The sequence below is a fragment of the Serinus canaria genome, chromosome 1A (genome assembly GCF_022539315.1).
Source record: "Serinus canaria isolate serCan28SL12 chromosome 1A, serCan2020, whole genome shotgun sequence".
In the NCBI taxonomy this organism is placed as follows: domain Eukaryota; kingdom Metazoa; phylum Chordata; class Aves; order Passeriformes; family Fringillidae; genus Serinus; species Serinus canaria.
Genome location: NC_066314.1, coordinates 65,561,715 through 65,581,951, shown reverse-complemented (window position 1 = coordinate 65,581,951; position 20,237 = coordinate 65,561,715). Strand labels below are relative to the sequence as shown.

At 47.0% G+C, this 20,237-nt stretch overlaps 2 protein-coding genes across 7 annotated transcripts in view; one reads left to right on the top strand and one right to left on the bottom strand.

Annotated features, from left to right (window-relative positions):
- The window catches only part of WASHC1 (WASH complex subunit 1), a 38,249-nt gene extending 34,959 nt beyond the window's left edge, over positions 1 to 3,290 (top strand). For all 5 annotated transcript variants that reach the window (XM_030238383.2, XM_030238380.2, XM_030238382.2 and 2 more), the window contains 4 exons: positions 389 to 553; positions 746 to 904; positions 1,490 to 1,558; positions 2,119 to 3,290. In XM_030238383.2, the coding sequence (XP_030094243.2) occupies positions 389 to 553; positions 746 to 904; positions 1,490 to 1,558; positions 2,119 to 2,270 (545 nt within the window). In that variant the 3' untranslated portion in view covers positions 2,271 to 3,290. The remainder of the gene's footprint in view (positions 1 to 388; positions 554 to 745; positions 905 to 1,489; positions 1,559 to 2,118) is intronic.
- On the bottom strand, positions 3,221 to 19,787 carry DDX11 (DEAD/H-box helicase 11). 2 transcript variants are annotated; one of them, XM_018919748.3, is made up of 26 exons: positions 19,613 to 19,787; positions 19,298 to 19,522; positions 18,756 to 18,842; positions 17,269 to 17,426; positions 16,130 to 16,175; positions 15,498 to 15,605; positions 14,886 to 14,973; positions 14,253 to 14,455; positions 13,527 to 13,679; positions 13,378 to 13,424; positions 12,526 to 12,605; positions 11,322 to 11,366; positions 11,130 to 11,197; positions 10,709 to 10,747; positions 10,128 to 10,251; positions 9,470 to 9,607; positions 8,887 to 8,999; positions 8,468 to 8,540; positions 8,009 to 8,112; positions 7,305 to 7,454; positions 5,360 to 5,428; positions 5,089 to 5,189; positions 4,595 to 4,679; positions 3,975 to 4,050; positions 3,687 to 3,841; positions 3,221 to 3,562 (listed from the first exon to the last, which is right to left on the bottom strand). In XM_018919748.3, the coding sequence occupies exons 1-26, from the start codon at positions 19,757 to 19,759 to the stop codon at positions 3,533 to 3,535; spliced, it is 2,712 nt and encodes a 903-aa protein (XP_018775293.1). In that variant the 5' UTR covers positions 19,760 to 19,787; the 3' UTR covers positions 3,221 to 3,532. The 2 variants fall into 2 exon arrangements, with proteins under 2 accessions (XP_018775293.1, XP_009093443.2); XM_009095195.4 differs by having other exon boundaries at positions 9,470 to 9,604.
- Positions 19,788 to 20,237: the final 450 nt, after the last annotated feature.

Below are 20,237 nucleotides of genomic sequence, written 5' to 3'. Positions count from 1 at the left end.
GTAGAAATTTTCAGATGGATGATGGATGTGGCACCTCTGGCTTAGGCCTGAGGGAAAGCTGCAACCTGCTCAAGTTCCAGCCTGACTTTACCTCCCCTTTACCTCCCTCCCCCTCTCTTTGCATAGCTAGGGACGAGAGAGTACAGTGTGCAAGGACTGGGTGTGTGTCAGCCTGGTGGGATGCCCTTGTGCAAGTGGGATGCAGCTGGGGAGGGAGCGTAGGGGAATCTCAGACTCTTGCCTTGGCCTTGCCTGCTGTTAAGAGATAGTGCACAGGGCAGGAGTGCTCCACTGCAGGTGCTGAGGACTCTGATCTGTTGCTGCTGAGGTGTGTGAAGCTCTGAGCTGAAACTGGGACTCTTCAAATACAACTTCTTTCATATTTCAGATCTTCAAGATGCTAAGCTATTGCCACCTCCTCCCCCTCCACCTCCCCCACCGCCTCCTGTTATGCCAGCTCCGGTGCCTCCTCCACCGCCCTTGCCCCAGCCCACGGCACCCTTGGAACCAGCTCAGGCAGTCAACGAGGAGAGCAGCAGCACAGTGCCTGCAGGTAAGGGCTGGGCTCCTCCACAGCTGCAGCATCCTCCTTGCCTTCAGCCTGTGTCCTTGGGGGCCTTCCCAGCCTTCAACAGGGGAGGAGGTGCAGTCAAGGTATTGGAGTAGCCCCTGCCATGGGAGTTTGGCTGGGCCTGTAGCTGATGTGCTGACCCATGTCTGCTGCCTCTTCTTCCTGTCCCTGCAGCTTCAGTCCAAGGAGCCCCAAAGGAGGTGGTAAACCCCTCTACTGGGCGTGCCAGTCTCTTGGAGTCCATCCGCCAGGCCGGGGGCATTGGGAAGGCCAACCTTCGCAGTGTCAAGGAGAGGAAGCTGGAGAAAAAGAAGCAGAAGGAACAAGAACAAGGTGCTGAGACTCTTTGGCAGAACTTCTTTTCCTTGCCCAGGCTGGGGAGATGTTGGGTCTGGGGGCAGGCAGGCAAGTCAGGAGCACAGTGAACTCACAGAGCAGAAAGGAGTTGTCTTCTCAGAGTCTGATGGAGGTCTCAGGTGTTCACCACTCAGCCAGAGTGAACTTTCTACACCCCACTGGCCCAAAGGGCATCTCTCTCAGGCTTGTGTGGAAGTTTATATGTGATGCACAGGACCAGGCACACAAATGAAACCCTGAAGGACAGGGCTGATCCATTTTAAGCACCTTGGTTGAGGTAGTTGGGGAGGGGATTGATGGAGCTGCTTTGGCAGAATGAGACTGCAAATGCACAGCCCCTCAGTGAATTCCACTCTTGGCTTTCCCCAGGAGATGCCATTAACCCTGCTGTGACTAATGTTTTCCTGACCTGAAAATGGACTGTAGTGTTGGGGTGTCATACAAAATTAGAGGTTTGGAGTTTTTTCTTTAATCTGAAGGCAGTATTGCAGGGAAATGCTTTTGCCATAGTGCTTAGCTCAGACTAATCTCTCTTCACTGACTTCTTGTGCTCTGTTTCAGTGAGAGCTACAGGACAAGGTGGAGATTTGATGTCAGACCTCTTCAACAAGCTGGTGCTGAGGCGCAAAGGTACTGAACTGCAATGTGGGCTGCTCCTTTCCCCTAGCAAAGAGGGAGAGCACTCCCTGGTACCCAGGTTGTGTCAGCCACAGCCTTGGAAACAGGAACAGAAATTTTCCTGGGCAGTGTACCACAGTTCAGCTGGGAGTGTCTTTACAGAGAATGAGCAGAGGAATCTCCACCTCAAGTCCAGCTGGAGGCACTGGAGGGGTTTGTATGTTTCAGAGGATAGACCCTGAAAGCTGCCTGTGCAGAAGGGACAGCAGTGTCTTTTCTAATCCAGTGCTTGGGCAGCTGGGCCCAGTGCCTATAGGGGCACTTGAGATGCCATGGCAGGTTTCTGGGGCATTTAGATAGAAGGTCACACCTCAGTGCTGGGCAGACAACAGCAGGGACTTGCTCAGGGGAAGCTGTAGTTAAACCTTGGCAAAAGTCTATGGCAGCATTAAACATGTTGGCTGTTCTGCTTACCTGGGTGGTGAGAGCATGGCTTTCCCCCTCCCCTTTGCTGAATCTCTTCAGTCTCTAGTCCCCAGGTGTCACTCACTGGTGATTTCCTTCCCTCACAGGTATTTCAGGGAAAGGCCCAGGAGCCTCTGGGAACACGGATGCTCCTGGCAGTCCTGTCGGTGCCTTCGCTCGTATGTCGGACTCAATACCACCCCTCCCACCCCCACAGCAGCCCGTGGGTGAGGAGGATGAGGATGACTGGGAGTCATAGATGGGATCCATTGAGTATTAGTGTGAAACTATTGCTGTCTGAAAAATTTCCATGAAGTTGAAGATAGCGGGTCCTTACTGCCTTCACTTTGGTAAAAGTGGGAAGTGTCATAATTAAGAGTGTGTAAAGGGAAAGCCCAGCTGTCCAGCCTTACAGCCCACCAGCACAGGCTGAAGGGCACCAGCTGCTAGAAGCAGGTGCTCCCCTCCCTGAAGACAGAGCTTGTGCAGACCACAGGCTTTGGACCTACTTAAGGGGCAGTGACTCACAATGGAAGTTTCTCAGAGGCTGTTTCTTAGAGCTGTTTCTTTCCCTGTGGGGCTAATTAACACACAAGGAGTGGGTAACAGCTCTGTGCCATAAATACTTTCTTCCTTGTGAAGAGCCTGGAGAGGCAGCATCAAGCTGCTGAAACTGGAAAAGAAACAAACAGGGCTCCTGGGATGAGACTTGCTCAGGATGACAGAGGTAGCTGGGAAAAGCTGAGAGGATTATATGGCTGTCCCTGGTGTTATTGCTGGCCTCCAGCACTGACTCATAACCCTGGAAAGAACCCCAGAAAAGTTAAATTTAAGAGTAACTTTGAATTTAGAAACTTACGGGTTAAAAAGAGCAGAGCAATCCTGTGCTTAAATGTGATCAAAGGAGAAGTGCTGTATTGTGGCCATATCTTTATTGCCCTTGTAAGAATGAACTGCTTCAGTCTATTGGCTGCTTGAAGCAAGGTAGAAAGAGGGTGAGAAAAAAATGTTACCCACAGCTGCTCCATTACCACTCTGTGTTATTCCAATATGACATAAATTAGTAACCTGCTAGTTTGTAATTCCTGTGAAAAGCTCAATGATGGCATTGGTCAGTCAGGCCTCCTACATTTGGTGGTTGATGGGAAAAAACCATATGTGTTCAGTCAAAATAATTACTCCCCATACTTAAGTGTACTTAAATAATACTCGCCATACTTGAGTGTTTTTATTGAAATTATTTAATCAATTTAAATAAAACCTTAACAGCTGTAAAGAAGTAGGTGCCTGCTGCTACTCTCTTCACCTGCCTCAGACCTACAACCAGTTTCCTTCCTGACTGTGGTGCTGAAGACTGTCTCACCATCAGAGTACTCAGATAATGAACAGTAAATATCCACAAAGGAGGCAGAAGGCAGAGATTTTATGAAGTCCATGGTACAGAAAAGCAGCAACTTGTGTTACTTTACCTAGTCTTCAGAGGTGTAAGTCATAATGATACCATCTGTTCTCTGCTCCACATCACAAAGCATCCAACTTGCCTCGATGGAACTGGGAATACACAAAACCAGACAGTTTGTCCTCGGCCTTACTCTAAAGAGAAATCTCTGAAAAGGTCCAGATGAGGACAATGGGGACAGTGTTGGTAGCAGGACAAGATACAAGGAGTTCTGACCTTTCTTAACTCAGCAAATGCTGATCCAAAGGCAGGTTTCACCTGGGTTCTCTCCCTGATCCACTGGGGCAGTTTGTTAAAGATGGCAGGGCGTGCGTACCTGTGGTCCAGGAGCAGGATGCTTGCAAAGTCCTTCTGGTGGCGAATGGCTCTGCCTGTTCAGAGGATAAAAACAAAGAATGGCCCAGTCAATTGTTTGTTCTCAACATCTGTAATGCCCCCTTTTTCCTACCCTCCTCCTTCAGTGTATTTGGTATCCCCCAGCCTGTCCAAGGTAGGATGAATTACCTATCGACTGGTTTACTGCCTTCATGCACAGGTTTTCAATCAGCACTCTGCTCGGTGCCTGGCCACCAGCTCTGGGCTGGAAAGAAGAAATAAGCAAGTCTGAACAACTTGGGCAATCTTACTGACAAAATGAGGTAAATACTTTTACCCAGTAAGTAGCCAGGCAGACCCCAAGTGAAGAGTAAGGAGGAACAGAAGAAAGGCTGCAGTCAGAAAACAGTGTTGAGCATTCACAAAGAGCCAACCCAAGGTGCCCTTGAAGGCAGAAATCTTGTCCCCAGGAACAGCACCTCCAGTGAGCAATGAGAAAGGACAAATGATCCTGGCAAGCAGCTTCTACCACCCTGCCACCCCCTCTGGGTTGAAAAGTCCTTGCTCCCCTTGGAGCTCAGAGCTGCCAGCAAGTCCTGGTGCCATTTCCCTCCACCAAACTTCTCTGTGTTTAGGGCCACCTGTCCAGCAGCAGCCTGGAGAAGGCTGTGCTCTCACTACCACACTGTCTGGGAAATGAGGGCAAGCTCAAGGAAAATAACCTCTGAAGGCAGTTCTGGGGCTCATGAGCTGGGAACTTAGTACTATAAAGCAGAATTGAAAGAGACAGAAGTGTAAGTGGCTCTTACCATTGTTTTGTCAAGCCAAGTCATTTTTTCCTGGAGTTCTGGAGATTTAATATTGGGGTAAGGCATTCCCACCATAATCACACACCTGCAAGGAGCAACTGCATTATTCTTAATGTGTCATCCTAGGGCAGTTTGCCAATAGACTGATAAATTAGAGGTCACTGCACCCCTGAAAGACAGCCAGCCCTGCAAACCAAAGGCAGCAATAAAGCACAACAGTCTGACAAGCACGTGCTGAACAGAGCTGCAGAGGGATTCAGGGTGCCAGAACAAGGGATTATCTAGCACAGCAAGCCTAACTGCATTATTCACAGGAAGAGTGGCCTGGACAGGTGGATTTTACACCACCCAGCAGCCCTTCCTGTTGCTTTAAGCATCAGCTAAGTCACACATTCCCCAGGATTTTCTATCCATGCAAGTACTGATGTGCCCATTATGCTTGGAGTCACTACAGCACAAGCCAGAGCTGGCTTTCCAAGGAGCAGTCACCTTACCTTCCCAAGTCATCAGAGAAATTGATCCCTTCACTCATTTTGCCTCCAACTACAGAAAGCAGCAGGGCCCCCGTCATCTGTCCTCCTGTCTGGCTGCAGCGCTGCAGGAGAGGGACAGCAACTTAAACCAGAGCAGGGAACATTTCTGTGCTTCAGAAACACTCCCACACCTAGGCTAGAGCCCTCTTTCCTTGATAAAAGTGCTCTCCTTTGCAGCATTCCCATACCTGCTGGGCTGCCACACTCCCACCAGACTGCCTGCTCAGCTTACCTTTATGCATTTGGCATATTCCACTAGCACCTGATCCACCTGGTTGGCTTTCTTAGGCTCCTGAAAGATCTGTCAGGCACAGTTCATCAGTTCAGCAACACAGCAACAGGAAGCAAACAGTTTAAAGAAAGCAAATCATTTTACCCCCATGCCATTAAACATATAGAACTGAGGTCATGCAAGGGAAAATTTGCCTGAAAAACTAAACCAGTACCTTTCCTCCACCCTGAAAATGCACTACAGCTCTTTTCAGCTGGGCTCTGAAGGGAGCAGCAGCTGCTCCTGCCCCTCCAACATTGCCTTTCAGCTTTGGGAGACTTGTTCAATACTGCAAGAAATTACAAGTCATCCAAGAGCTGAGAGACAAAAAAGCAACGTGCACCTTTGCACCTATGAATCAAGACCCTCTGGAGTCTGGAGATTCTACAGCTGCAAGATCTTGGAGGATGGGGACAGGACCAATCAATTTGAATCATCAATTAATTCCAAGCAGGGGCTCCCCTTGCCCAGTGAATAAATTAGATTTTCATGCAAAGCATAAATAAAGTAGTATGTCTTTATGTTATTCTATCACACCTAATTAGTTACTGAAAACCTCTGCAGTTAATTAAGCTGTATTTTTATAGGTGCTGTACCTAGGCCTAAAACAAGTAGTTTTCCTAGTGAACATGAGGTCCAACATCTATCTTCTCTGTAAGAGTAAAGAACCTACAGAATGTGTTTTCCTTTGGTTAGCAAGAAGTAATATGAAATTTTACCAGTCAAAATCAGTCTTTCAGTAGAAGAATAACTGGCAATTATAAATAAAGCCAAAACTAACTTACTGAAAAGTAGCTATTCAAGCTTCTGATTTAAATTAACTTTCCCCATGTGATTTGTATAATCTCAGTGTGATCTCACCACAGAAACCTCAGGAAAGCCTTGAACCTTCCCCTGCAAAAATCTGATCTTGTGTGTGGGCAGCTGAAAGTCTCACTTGCTGCACTTACACCAAATTACCTTGGTAATGCATATCCAGTTTGCTGGAGACTGCAAAGGCAAAATAAGAACAATTTCCCCCAAAGCCTTGGAGGAACCAGGCAGAGCACTGGAACCCTGACAAGACACAGCTGAAAGGCACTCCAGAGTGGTAACTCTACAAAAACAGAGAAAATGAAGCACAGTGCTTCCACCCAAAAACCTACAGGCTGCCCCATGTGTCAGAATGCCAAGAATCACCAAAGCTATGAAATATCTGGGACTGTGGTAAGTTGTTTAGCTTTTGGAACACACAAGTCACAGCCAGGGTATTTGTAATTTTTCTTTCCCCTGGCACATGATCAAAGATCCCTGAACCACAACCTGAACTGCCTGACTTTCAATACCTAGCTTTCAAATACCTGAGAGAGTCATTGCAAAGACTTCATATTTGCTGTGATCTCCCTATTTAATGTTTCTCATGGCTCCTTCAACAGGAGTCACCACTGCTTGTCTTCCAGTTCTCATCTGTACTTCTGGCAGATAGGAAAATGCCATTTGTCTTATGAACTGCACTGTTGTCTCACTCTGCCTAGCCCTTGGCTGTGCTGGTGTGGGCTCAAGGGACACACAGATGAGCCTGGGAAAAACAAATTCCCTGTAGGAGCTCAACCTGAACAGCCCCTTCCAGCCACAAGAGAACAAGCCTGCTGGCTATGGATAGCAAAGACTGTCTGCCCCCATGGCCGCTACAGAGAGTGTGCACTTCAAGGATGTATAGCTGCAATCTATCTCATTTAGACTGCAGCTCGGTGCTCAGCCACTCAGGAAGTGTAATTTATTCATTCCTGGAGGGATTAGCTGGATAAACATCCATTCTGCTCTGCTGCACGGACCATGGGAACAACTCAGGTCCGTAATGCATATGGAATTGCTTGGGTTTTGACACCTCCATGGAAAGTCCCAACTGCCCTGGCTGCACAATCACCTTTTTCCTGGCTGCCAGGCGGGAGAGCAGCCCTGACTTCTCCCAGTGTCCATACACCTGCTTCTCGTATTCGTAGGAGGGGAAGAAGCACACCACACCTCCTGGGATCACATTGCACAGGTTGCAAAGGATTCGACCTGTCTCATCCATCTGCAAGAGAGATTAGAGCATATTGCAGCTGACAGGAGCCCCAGCTAATGCTGCTCCAATTCTCTGCTCAATCCCAGGATCACACCTTCCTTATAACATGCCTTAGGGGAGGAAAAAATGTAGGAAATATGCCAGGTCTGTGAGAACTCCCATGGGGAGCTGGGCATCACTAAAAGCTCTTCGCTGCTTGGCCTGCTTCCCTAGCCCAGGGTTTCTGTTATGGCTGTGGAGCCGTGGTCATTCAGGAAAGGAAGGCTTGCCTCAGTGGGTGGAAGCTGTCCCATTAGAACAGATATTGAGAGCTGGTTAGCACATCTGCCTGAGATTCAGTAGGGGCAGAGCAGAGCTAGTGTTGATCCTTGGGTGCCCACTGGCCCACCACAGGAAAGAAGAAGACGTGCCAAAACACCTGCAGCTGCTTCTGTGGTTTGGGATTTCCTCTGCCATGGCTTTTGCTCAGCTCCCCTCTTAAACACAGGGTGTACCCTGCTCTGAAATATAAGCATGTAAAGCAAAAAAGAGATCCCAAGGAAGGGAACAAAGGACAAACTGACCATCTGAGGCAGGTCTCTGGTCTGGTAAGTGAACTCCAACTGCTGGTTGGAAGGACCACTGCAGAGGATGATGGGTAAAATGTTTTCTGGAGGAATCACATGTCCTGGGGACAAAAACAAGTAGGGAGAGTCAACATCACTGCTGTTGGCACAAACCCCATGAGCTGAAGAACTTTAATTGCATCCTAGTGACAGAGGCAAACATTTGCCTGGCTAAGCCAAAATGCCTAAGTCACTCAGCTGCTCCAACTTCCTTCCCCTCAGCCCCATGGCACACTGCCTGCTAATACCAGTCAAGACCACAGGAGAAGCTTAGAGTGAAAGGGAACTCACACCCCTTTGCTGCCCTGATTTTTAGGAAAGATGCCACATTACTCTGAGTGCTGACAGAATAGTTTGCTAAAGGCAAACTGCAGCCCTTGCACTGCTGAGCCCTCCCTGCCAGCACTGCACACTCACCACAGGAGAACTCCATGATACGGGCAGGGTCCACACCAGCAGAGCACAGCAGCTGCTCTCGGAAATCAGCCACCTAAGATCCACAAAACAGAGACAAGTGAAGCACCAGTGTCCCAAAAACCTCTACACCAGCAGCAGCAGCACGGCTGGTGCAGGGCAGCCCACGCCCGGCGCAGCAGAAGAGCGGCAGCGCCCTCTGCCCGCACACAGCAGCGCCGACTTTCCGCACAGCCCCGTGGTGCGGTCCCGGCGGGATCCCTGGCCCTGCAGAGCGAGGTGGCATCACGAGCTCCTCCCACTGCTCCCCGTGCTCGTTCCAACCTACCACGGGATCAGCCTGGCTGCTCTCTTTCCACCCCGGCTTGCAGATAGCACCACCGACCTGCTGAGAGCCCAGCACAGCATCCTTATTCCCTCACCGGCTGCATGGTGCCTCCGGCAATGATGACAGCACGGCATTCTTCCACAACCTTGGCAAAGTGGACAGCTGGATTCAGCAAGAGGAATTTGAGGCTGCTCTGACCAACTGTGCCTGGGAAAAGGAGAGGAGAGTATTCAGGAGGGAGCTGTGACACATATTCAGGGATATGAGAGATTCTCCCTCCTGACCTGGGCACTCTGGCAGGTACCCACCTCTCAAAGTAAAGACTTGCTGTTCAACACAGACAGAGGCAGCAGCAGGTAATGCCAACCTGGAAGTCACCTTCTGCTTCCTAATCTCCCTGGAGCTGCACAACAGGTGCAGTAAATTGCAGAACAAAACTTGACATACAAAGTGGGAGCAGACCTCTGCAAACCCTGCCCCCGATGCCCTTGGTTAAAAATTCCCTTGGAGTCATAAGCATCCTCAGACAGACCAAGCGGGCCAGCCTACATCACAGATGGCACAAATGCAGGTTCCAGGTTCCCCAGAGATTCTTTTATCTCCTCCCTCAGTGCCAGTGAAGCACCCTGCTTGTGACTGACTCATGCCACCCCTCCCCAGCTCACCCTTTCCAGTACCTTGCCTGTTGAGAATGACTCTGCCATCCTGGTTTGCATTAGTGAGGGCTGAGAGAAATCCTTCAATCTGCATCAGTGGAGAGGCAGTTCGGAGCTGGTCGTGCTCAGCCTCCACGGGAGAGCTCTGGGGGGTACCTGCTGGCCCAAAAAAGAAAAGGAGAGGCAGGCAAGGCAACTTAGGCCACACTTCTAAAGAGAGGGGTTAAGCACAGAACATGCTCTACAGGAACACAATATCTGGCCAACATATACAGGCAGAGAATAAATACCCATTAAAGGGGAAAACCCAAATTCTGTCTCATTGCTAAATTTAAAAAAATAAAAGAAAAATCTGATTTTTGTGGATGGCACCACTAAGCAGAGCTACTTAGGGTCCAGTAGCCCAGGTCCCAGAGCCAGCAGGTCACAGAAGTGGAAAGCTTCAGTGCATGTGGTGTGAACATGGAATTACATCATTCAGCTTGAAAGGGACCTCACTGATCCAATGTACAATTGCCTAGGTCAGCTAGTGAGACCTGTAAAAAAACACCCATGCAGGACACCTTCTTCAGTCTCTCATTCTGCACATCTGCCTCCCCCCTTTCCTCATGCAGAGAGATGTGGGTTGCACATCCTCACTCTGTCCACAGATACACAAGGAGAGGAAGCCTGAACTTACCCTCCTTATCAGATCCCTGCTGAAGGGTCAGAAGAAAGTCCTGCAAACCAGCCACCTTCTGGTTCTCCTTGTTGGTCTTCACAGCTGAGGCAGGGCCCCCATATCGCTCCACAAACCCAAAAAGCTGCCAAACAAATGCCAGAAATACTAAGACTACCAATAGTAGGATTTAGAGAAGATAAAGGCAGGTTTGCTGCTCTGCCACAAAATAAATTCCTCAGTAGGTGTTCACAAACCAGCCTAATCAGCTCCCATTACTTTCCTACACCCACTGAATGAAAAGAAAAACAAGTTTCTGATGTCTGTTCTTTCACTGCAATGCAGCCTACCTGGCTGGCAAATTTGAGGGCAAGCAGCACAGAATTGGCACCCACTGGAATACCACGGTAAGCCACATTGTATTTTTTTTCTAGATAAACAAGAGTTAATCTGCCCATATAGTATTTTTTATAGGAACTAGTTTGCTTGCAGAACACGATGGAGAAGACAAGCTCCCACCCAGATGCTGCATCTTCCATCTCTAACTGCAAGTGTGGAACAGCATTGGAACACTGCTGATCATGACACCTCAGGGCAAGTACCTTCCTGCTGATAAGGCTCTTCTCACAGTAGCGCTGAACCTGTTGGAGGAAGACAGGAAAATGAACTGGCATCCAGCAGCCCTTCTCCATCCTGCTGTCCTTGATCCCTGTCCAGCAAAGCTGTCATTTGCTGTGCTTTTAGGGAGAGGTGCACAGCTCTTCATGGGCACCACCAGCCAGACCAAGAGTTAATTACAGTGTCATTCCAGAGTGGAAACACACACTGTTTAAAGTGCTGTGTTTGGAGGTTCAAGGGGGGGAGTTAGGTTACTGGAGTAGCAAAATTTCTGCATCCACAGCCATTACAGTGCAGCTTTGCCTTACAGACAGTTAGAAAGCATAGGGCTTTGGCTCTACTTCCAGCTCTCATACAATAATCTCAAACAAGTCACCACCATCTGTGCCCCAACATTTGCATTACCTTGAAGAGGTTGATATTGTCAATCTGGCTCTGAAATAGAAAGTCATTGATGGATTTTAGTACTGTCCCTGAAAGAAAAGAGAGAGAAAGGGAAAAGAAATTATTAGCTTCTGCTGGGCCTGCACCCCTTACTGCCCACACCCATGTCCCTGACTGATAGCTCCAAACCCCAGGAGTTCACTTCAGTCTTACCTGTTTGGGAAACTGCCTGACTTCCAGGATTCTGGTTCACATTACCTGTAAAGCATGAAACCAGTTCAAGGAAGGCTTGAATCTATCTCAAAATTAAGCAGGAAACTAAAGACTGAGCTTGATGTATACAGTGCACAAAAACCCCAAGAACTACACATCTGCAAAATGTAGCTATACAGACAAAACACCAGCTCCCACTCAGTTTTAATTTGCCCTAGAGTAGCCCTACACTGCAGAACAAGTGTGCTGCTGCATCCTAAGGAACACCACCTACATTCCTTCTGACAGGAAGCAGCAGGTAGGGTTGGGGATCAGAAATGCTCACACCCTGTGTAGTCATCATGCTGCAAAGACAAAGGGAAGGGACTGCAATGCATCCCTCACCCCTCCTCAGTGCAGCAGCAGGGAGCTGGGAAGCACAGAGGCTGGCAGGCAGCTGGGAGGAGGGGAAAAACTTAAGGACACCTACATGCCCAGAGCCCGACAGCCAGAACAGGGTTAATTGCTGCCACTCACTGCATTTTATGTCCTATTTTATGCATTTTATGTTTAACACCGACCTCAGGTCTCATTTTGCAGCCTCTGCCCCAAAGAGCTGCATTTCTCCTGGCATGGAGGAAGTTCTGTATGAACTTAGATCATGCCCTCCTCAAGACACACTAAGGTCTAGGAAACAGATCACTGGAGAAAAGGAGTGAGCTCTGCAAATTCCTGTGGACCTAAAATCAAAGCAAAATTTTTCCTCACAAAGGAAAGGCACCACTCAAGAAAGATTCACTCTGCAGATAAATGCTGACACACAGAGGCCTAGCTACCAGATGACCTGGAGATTTATTTCATGCAGTTCTTGTGTTACACTTTATAAATCTGTTACACATCTGCTGTATTCCTCACTTAGCATCTTACAACATCCCCACTTCAACTGGATCTCAAAACCACACAGAAAAAGGAACTGCCTCTACCAACTTACAATGTCATCTGCTGCTCCTAAGCTAGTGAAACAAAGAGAAGGGATCCAGCAGACATCAGTCAACTTCCCCATGTACAAACCAGCCTGCAAAATAAAACTACTGGCATCTGAACCTATACATAAGCAACACTTCCCTGCAGTCTCTGCAGAGGAGGAAGGGGGACAGTGTCCTGAGGAAGTACTAACTAGCTCAGAGTTTTTCAGTATCACTGGAGATACAAATGGTTTGCTTACCTCCCAGCATAGCCACAAACTGCTCCAGTAAATACAGGATCTGCTTAATGTACATCAAGTTCTTTGCCTTCAAACGTTTCCTATGAAAAATGAGACATGTTTAGGCCCCAAAACCTCTTTAGGGACTAACCAAAGCAAATGAACTACAGAAACAAGTATATGAACTCTTCTTCATTTTGGAGAGTCAGGAACTAAGATTTCTTCCAAGTTCCCTCTCCCTGTTTGTGACAGGGCACAGTCATCTGGATATCCTGCCCAAGGTCATCCCAAAGCATTTACCCATGCTCCCCCCACTGTTCCTACCACTGCACTTCTCCTTGCATATTAATTATAGTTGGTTTATTACAATGGAACTGATGCCTCAAGACCCTGTTGCAATAATGCTCCAAACATTCAGAGTTATTATCATTGAACACAACAATCAGCCACTGTAGGGATGGCAAGATGCAGAGCCAAAACCCACATACAGCTTCCCCCTCCTCAGAGCTTCCTGCTTCTATCATAATGCCAGTCAGCACAATGAAAGACTAAGGGAGAGACATGAAAGACTGAATCCTTTGAAACTGCATCACAAAATAGAAGTGATTAGAGGGAGATATTGGGAAAGGCAATGAGTGTATAAGGGGAAAACAGAATCCTCAGGGTATCCCCTTCTTGCTGCTTAATACCCCAGGAGTCTGAGTTAAACAGATTCTCGGCAGAGATAATGAAGCAAGCGTCTTTTTATCTGCAGAACTCTTAATGCAGTAACTTTCCACTTGAGAAAAACAAGCAAGACCCTGCAGCCATGGGGCAAGCCAAGGCATCCACAGACCTTGCCTCTGCTGAGCTGTTTTTCCCCAAGATCCTCACCTGTATCGCTCCATGTACTGCGACAGCTGGGAGTGGGCACAGCACAGCTGCACAAACAGAAAGCAGAAGCTGTTGTTATAAAGGAGAGAAGAAAGAGCACTGCTGGAAGCAGAGCTCCCTCTCCATTAGCAGGCCAGGCTGTGACTCACCTGAGAGCCGCTGACCTCGGCACTATGGATGCAGGTGATAGTGTCTATGAGGTTGTGGGCCTCGTCAATGATCACAACCTGGTCCTTCAGCTTGATCCCAGCAGCATTCCTGGTAGGCTCATGCAAAAGCATCTGATAGGGCAGCACCACCAGCTACAGAAGAGGCACACACTGCCCTGATTCCAGCTCTCATCCTTACAAACTTAAGGCATTCTACAACCACTCATTAACAGCCCGTATCAGAGGGCCATGCAGAATTCAGCCAAGTGACTTACTCTATTTATGGGAAAAGTAAGAACAAAACCAGGGGCACATGCTTGAGAGGGGCACTGGGATGTAAGTTGAAGAGAAATGATTATGGTACAATTACATATGGGCTCAGGTTACCTTCTAAATCTCCTTTGGAGCACTGAAAGCATGTCTTCAGAGAGAACCCAGAAAGGAAGAAGAGTGGTGTAAGAGCTAAGAGTACACCTGTGTATCAGTATTGCCTCACACTTGCTGAACTGCTCAAGTATTTCAAAATGCTGAGACATACAGCATCCTTATGAACTTCTGATGGGAATTCTCATTTTCCTTTGCTTTCTGAGCAAAACTAGAGCTGACAGAAACACAGCCTGGTTACAGACTCCCCCAGTCTAAGTAACAGTACTAGAGGGAGCAGGCCATCAGTTCATTCACTGTAGAGTGCCTGGCATTAATGCCACTAAAACTGTTACACCTTACCTGAGCAGCAGGGATTGCAAATCGACTCCCATAATATGGGCAGGCTTTGGTCTCCCTTCCCAAGGACACCAACTGCTCAATATCCTTCACTTCCACCAGAACTTCATCACGGAGAAACTGCATTTGCTCAAAGGAATAAAATGGGCACACGGTGCGACTCACACGTCTCTTCTTCCCCTCATTCTCCTCATTGCTCTTCTTTTCTAACAGCAGAAACCAAAAGAAAGCTATGAGCAAAACACACAGCAGCCTCGAATAACCACTTTACAGAACCTTGTGGGTTTCAAAGCAAACTTTGTCCTGTGTATTCCTGACCTATCACCTATTTTTAAACTATTCACACTACTCTTGCCAGTTAGATTTAACATGTGACATCTTCCAACATTTCTAGCATTGAGTTAACAAACACAAGTATCTTTCTGTGCAGAAGTCCTGAACAGCTTAAGACACTCAGAAAGTTTATTCTGATCTCAGCATAGCCTGGAGATCAAGAAAAGCACCAAGGATTCCTGTTCCTCCAACCTGTCATTTTCAAGCTTCTACCACTCTTGCTAGAACTGACTGGCAGTGCCCATTGTCTCCACACTCTCATGACACCTTTATTAGGAATTGCTTCCCCAGGAGCATTCTTACCATGTTTGTTCTTTTGCATCTCCATGCAGCGGTCATTGATGAGCTGGAGAGCGCCCAGGCGTCGCACCTCCTCATTCACACACAGGTTCTGGCACATGCAAAGAGAGGAAGAGGAAGGGAGTCAATTCACAGCTGAATGCCCCCATGAGCACCCCCTGCTGTAAAATGAAAGCTTTTCTTTAAAGCAATCTCAGGCCAGACTCCAAAAATGAAGTTTACCACTTAGACATAACTGCTACAAATATGCTCAAAACTCACAGAAACTTAGGAGAAAAAAATGGGAAAAAGAGGGCTCACTGCTATACAACAGCTTCTAAAAAAAATGCTGCCAGAAGTACTAGTTTACTAAGAGAAGCACCTTCTCAGTGACTCAGACATCTGTAATACTCCATATTAGAAAAGGTAAAACATATTCTTGTGTTCACATCAAAGGGTAAATGACCAAAACAGAGTTCACAGAAAAATGTACATCACACGAATCTGTGTTGGGACCCATGGCTGCCTTAGTTTTTCAACAGGAGACTCAGCCAGTCCCCAAGGTGACTTCTGTGGCACCAGATCCACACAGCTCCTGGCAATGTGTTCTGGGTCCCTGAGAACACCAGCACGTACCTGCCTGGATCCCAAGGAGACCAGACGTGTGTCTTTGCCAAAAGGACTTTTCTGCACCTCACGCACAAACTGGGACAGCTGGGAGTGAGTGCGGCTGCAGTAGTAGATCTGCAGTGAGGAAGAACAAAGGGAAGACAAGAAGATGGAAGCCAATCCCTACCTATGACCAATCCTATGAGGAAGCAGCCAAGCACTTCAGCAAAGTTCACCTTGCTCAAGCCTTCGAAAGCACAAGGCACATGTTTGAGTGTCACCTTACAACTGCTGAGACCAAAAGCCCCATCTTTGTTTTCTCCTCTGCATTTGCTTTTGTTGCCATTTAATTTTCCAATGTCTCTATAAAACAAGGACTCACCATGGGAGAGTAATAAAAAACTATTTATTGCTGTGTGCTTTTACAGCAGGCCACAGCAAAAACAAAGCAGTGCTAGCAGAGCAAGCTGCTTAGGCAGGCAGTGTAGTCCAGAAGGAGATGAGCACAGCAGAACTAGCTGTCTTTATCAACAAACCTGGCAAGTTTTGTAGCTCCTAAATCCTTCTGTACTGCCTGTTGAAAAGGTGCAAGGAAGCCATCATTCTGCTCACTCCTACACTATTCTATGAAGTGGCACTATTTAATTTCCTCATCTCACCTTAGTCACATGCTCCTCTTCCAAATCATCATCATCTTCTTCCAGCCTAAGAAAAGAGAAAGCTCAGTTTCCTTTCATCAGACACTGACAGTAAGAATCAAATGATGCTCCACCACAGGAGTGAGGTCTCAAGAGAGATGATTAAGTCATCTCAAAAAGAGCCTCAGAATTCATCTCAGGTGATAAAAGAAAATTTAACTTTTTAAGAACAGTGTAAGTGTGCATAATCAAGTCAAGTCTTTCTCTTTAAAGGAAAAATCTCTCCTGGGCTGTGCCTTTTTTCCAGGTTCAAGATTTTTTTTTTCTTTTGATTCAGGGGCCTCTAAGCCTTAGGCATTAGCTAATTAGTGCTATACTATTCTTTGGTGAGCTTATTTATTTATTTTTGTAAAGCTTTCCCATTAGAAGCAATTTACCACCCTTCAGATATTGCATAAAGAAGGGCTTCAGGAAAGCATTCAGCTGCCATAGAGCTCCTCAAAAGCAACAGTTCAATGTTTGATAGACTATTTACATATAAAAAAGTAGTGAAGTGTTCTTCAATTGTTAAGGCACAAGGATGTGTCTAGACACGAATTAGCAAATTGGTAATTTAAATGTGTTTGATTTTTTTGTGCTGAAGTATGGCTTCTGGATTTCTGCATAAAGCAAATGCACGAGAGAGAAAAGTGTGTTTGGGATTTTCATGCCAAAGCTCTGTCTTCAGAAATGTGAACATCTCTGCCCTTAGAGTATCACAAGGTGCCAGTGCTAATCTGCAGAACTGACAGCTGACTCTGGTGTCCTGAGTTCCATTCTGCTTTTCTAATGCAAGGGACTTGATCTTGAATCATTCACTCAGCATCCAGAGGCACTCTTTGGGAAGCTGGGCATGGATAAAGGCAGGACACTGCTACACATTCTAAGATGCATTTTCTAAGAAAGCACTTCAAGTCACTCAGATCAGTCTAACAAAAGTTTAAAAAAACCAAAACCAAACTAAAATCCTCCCCAAACAACCAATTAAATAAAACCCCAGAACAACCACCACTTTACACTGTCTGAAAAGGTGACAAACACTTTTTAATAAAATCTGCATGACTTCTTTAATCAGGGCAAGACAAAAATTAGACAGAAAATGTCTCAGTCGCTGTCCTTACCCAGATACCACTTTCTTTTCATCATCACTCTCATACTCAGCAAGAATCAGCTCCTCCTCATTGTGATCCAGCTGGTCTAGAGCACCCTCTCCAGGTCCCTGTGAAAGAGCCTCCTTGCTGAGCTGAAGAAGGCGCTTTGCCTCATCCTCTTCACATCTCTGGAAGGAAAACAAAGGCATTTCCCATATAGAAAGAGTGGCACAGGGGCTGCTTTATGGCATGAACAGGTCAGAAGACAGCACAGTCCCTCACAGAAGGCTGAAGCTGTTCAGCTCTACAGAAGGCAGCTGTTACCAACAACCAAAGACTTGCCCACACAGATGGTTATGAAGGGGAAACATAAAACACCTTCTTTGCAAAAGACCTGCTGAACTAACAGACCCTCAATGAAATGTTCATGTAATCCACAATTAGTTGTTTAAAGTGGCCCATAAAAGATGTCTGCCTGAGAGAAAATAGTGTGCAAATAAACCTGAACAAACAAACATGTAAGGACATAATCAAACACTGTGCACACTTAACTCAAAGCTAGAATCAGCTTAGCATCTGGTTTAGAACAAGATTTCTCTTGCTGTTTTTTCTCCAGTTGTATGACTGTTACTCTAACACAAGTCTACCTCTCTACAAAAATTCAGTTGAACTGCTGAAGAACAGTTTTCTGATTACCTTTTGTGTTATGACAAAGAAAAGTTCATTTTTTCCATCTCAAAACAGTATCTTCCAGTGTCAATGAGCATTTTATTACCATGGAATTATACAGAATATGCAGTTAGTAAGCACTACAGAAAAGATGAATCAGTTGCTTTTCTAAATCTCCATAATATTTCTCTCAGTTGCTTTCTTTATTTTCATTATGCTTCTCATTTCACATGCTCTTCATCCTCTTTGAAGAGACAAGTTCTTTACTATTTCTGTCATTTCCTTTTGACAGGAGCTGACCAAAATATTACACATAGAGCACACTAGAAATTAATAGCCTGGCAGCATAATAAATCTATTTGGGGACCTGAACTGAGTATTTCTGGGAAGTATAACTCATATAATCAAAATTCATCAAGAGCACTGAGGCCAGTTCATGCACCTAAATGAGAGGAAATATGTATCTGTGAACTTTAATACCATTTTTATTCTAGAAGTACAGACTGTTCACACATGTTCATAAAGCAGAGATCTTTCCAAAAAAAGCCTGAGTATTAAAGCTTTTAAAAGAAAAGCAGAAAGCCAGAAGGCAATCAGAACACACATCATTTCTGCCCACACACAAAAACTGTCACAGGAAATTATCAATGCACAAATTGTTTTTCACATCTGTACTTTTAAAAGAAAATTAAACGAATAATTTCAGATTACCATTTTCAGAAACCTCATACAAAGAGCTCCTCAAACAGGTGGGTTGGAAAAGTCAGTGTGAAGTCACACATAAGCAAATATGAACAATACTGAAGATAACTAAACCAGAAGGTTTTAATCTCTGTGGAGTAACTCACCTTCCTCTTTGCTGCATATTTTAACTGCACATTTTGCCGAATTTTTTCAAGACGATCTTCTCGCTTTTTCCTTCTGATCTGCTCTTCCTACAAAAATGGGAGAGTGTAGGCAGGATTAAGAGGATTTAGTCCTCAACCCTTGGTATCACTACTTATGCTCTCTGGCAAAGAAAAAATGAAAACAAAATTGCCGGCAGGGTTCCGTTCTCCCCGGAGTACTCGCCTAATGAGTGTTACTCTGCTCAAAGCAATACAGCTTCCTGTCTTGGGCAACCTGCAGACAAAGACACACCACCACCAAATTTGCCTGACGCGTTCTCCACCCACCATCCAGGATACAGGAACAGTTTGCTCAGAGAGGCGCTGGAGTTCCCTTCCCGGGAGATGCTAAAAGGCCTCCTGGACATTGGGTACCGCGCTCGAGGGACTCTGCTGGAGCAGCGAGGCTGTTCTAGGTGACCCCACGGGTCCCTTCCAGCCCCAGCCATGCTGTGACTATGTGACATCAGCCCTCCCGATCCTTTCCCCGTAATTTCACCCACCTTCAGCCTGTCCACTATGTCCCGCTCCTCCTTCTTCTGCACGAAGGCCGTGACCCAGTCCGGCTGCCCGGCCGTGTCCGCGCTCTCCGGCCGTGCCTGCTGCGGGCTCAGCGCCTCCTGCCCGCCGGCCCCAAGCGCCAGCAGCCGCGCCTCCTCCTGCCGCCGCTTCTCCTCCCAGTCCCGGAGCCACGCCAGGGCCCCGCAGATGAGGCTCAGTGATTTTCCCTGTCACGGAGAGCCGACAAGGTGAGGAGCGCTGCCGCCACCGCCGTGGCCCCGCTCGGCCGCAGCCGCGGCTCGGCCCCGCCGTCTCACCGTGCCCGTGGGGCTCTCGAAGATGCCAACCCGGCCGGCCTCCAGCGCGCCGTACAGCGCCTCCATGAACTGCTCCTGGATGCGGTACGGAGTGTAGGGGAACGGGAACCGGCCCGCCACGGGACCCGCCGCCGCCCCGCTCTCCATCCCGCCCCGCTTCGAAGCGGGCGCCGCGGCCGCGGCCGCCCCTTCCCGTGACGCGGCGGAAGAGCCGCCCCGCGCTGCTCCCACGCACAGAGCCCTATCCCGAACTGTCACCCTCCTTCCCCATTCCCTCTCATCACACAGGGACAGAGAATTAGATTACAGAGAGAAAAGGAAAAAAAAAAAAGGTTTTATTTAGGATGCGTGAAAAATGCGTATTTTATGATTGGCTTTTCGCAAATATTAAAATGAGCATTATGTGTGTTATGTTAGAAAGTTATGCTGTATTAATTCTCTTAAATAGTGTGGTAAATATAGTTTTAGTTTATAACATAATGTTAAAATAAAAACTATGCTATGTAAGATTTTTTTTTTTTAAAGAAAGGACTTGAGCAAGATAGCAGCCACAGGACACCTAAATCTTTCAGAGGAAAAGAATTTATTGCTCTCTTATCAGAAGAAACGAACTTCTTCCCACCTT

What these genes read in the sequence shown, in the direction of transcription:
- DDX11 (XM_018919748.3), bottom strand. Translation starts at nt 19,759, where the DNA reads ATGGAGAGCGGGGCGGCGGCGGGTCCCGTGGCGGGCCGGTTCCCGTTC. An exon ending in TTGCAATCCCTGCTGCTCAG is followed by an intron (nt 13,680 to 14,252) that starts GTAAGGTGTAAC and finishes CCTCTTCTGTAG; the next exon opens with CTGGTGGTGCTGCCCTATCA. An exon ending in GCCTGGCAGCCAGGAAAAAG is followed by an intron (nt 5,429 to 7,304) that starts GTGATTGTGCAG and finishes TGTGCCTGACAG; the next exon opens with ATCTTTCAGGAGCCTAAGAA.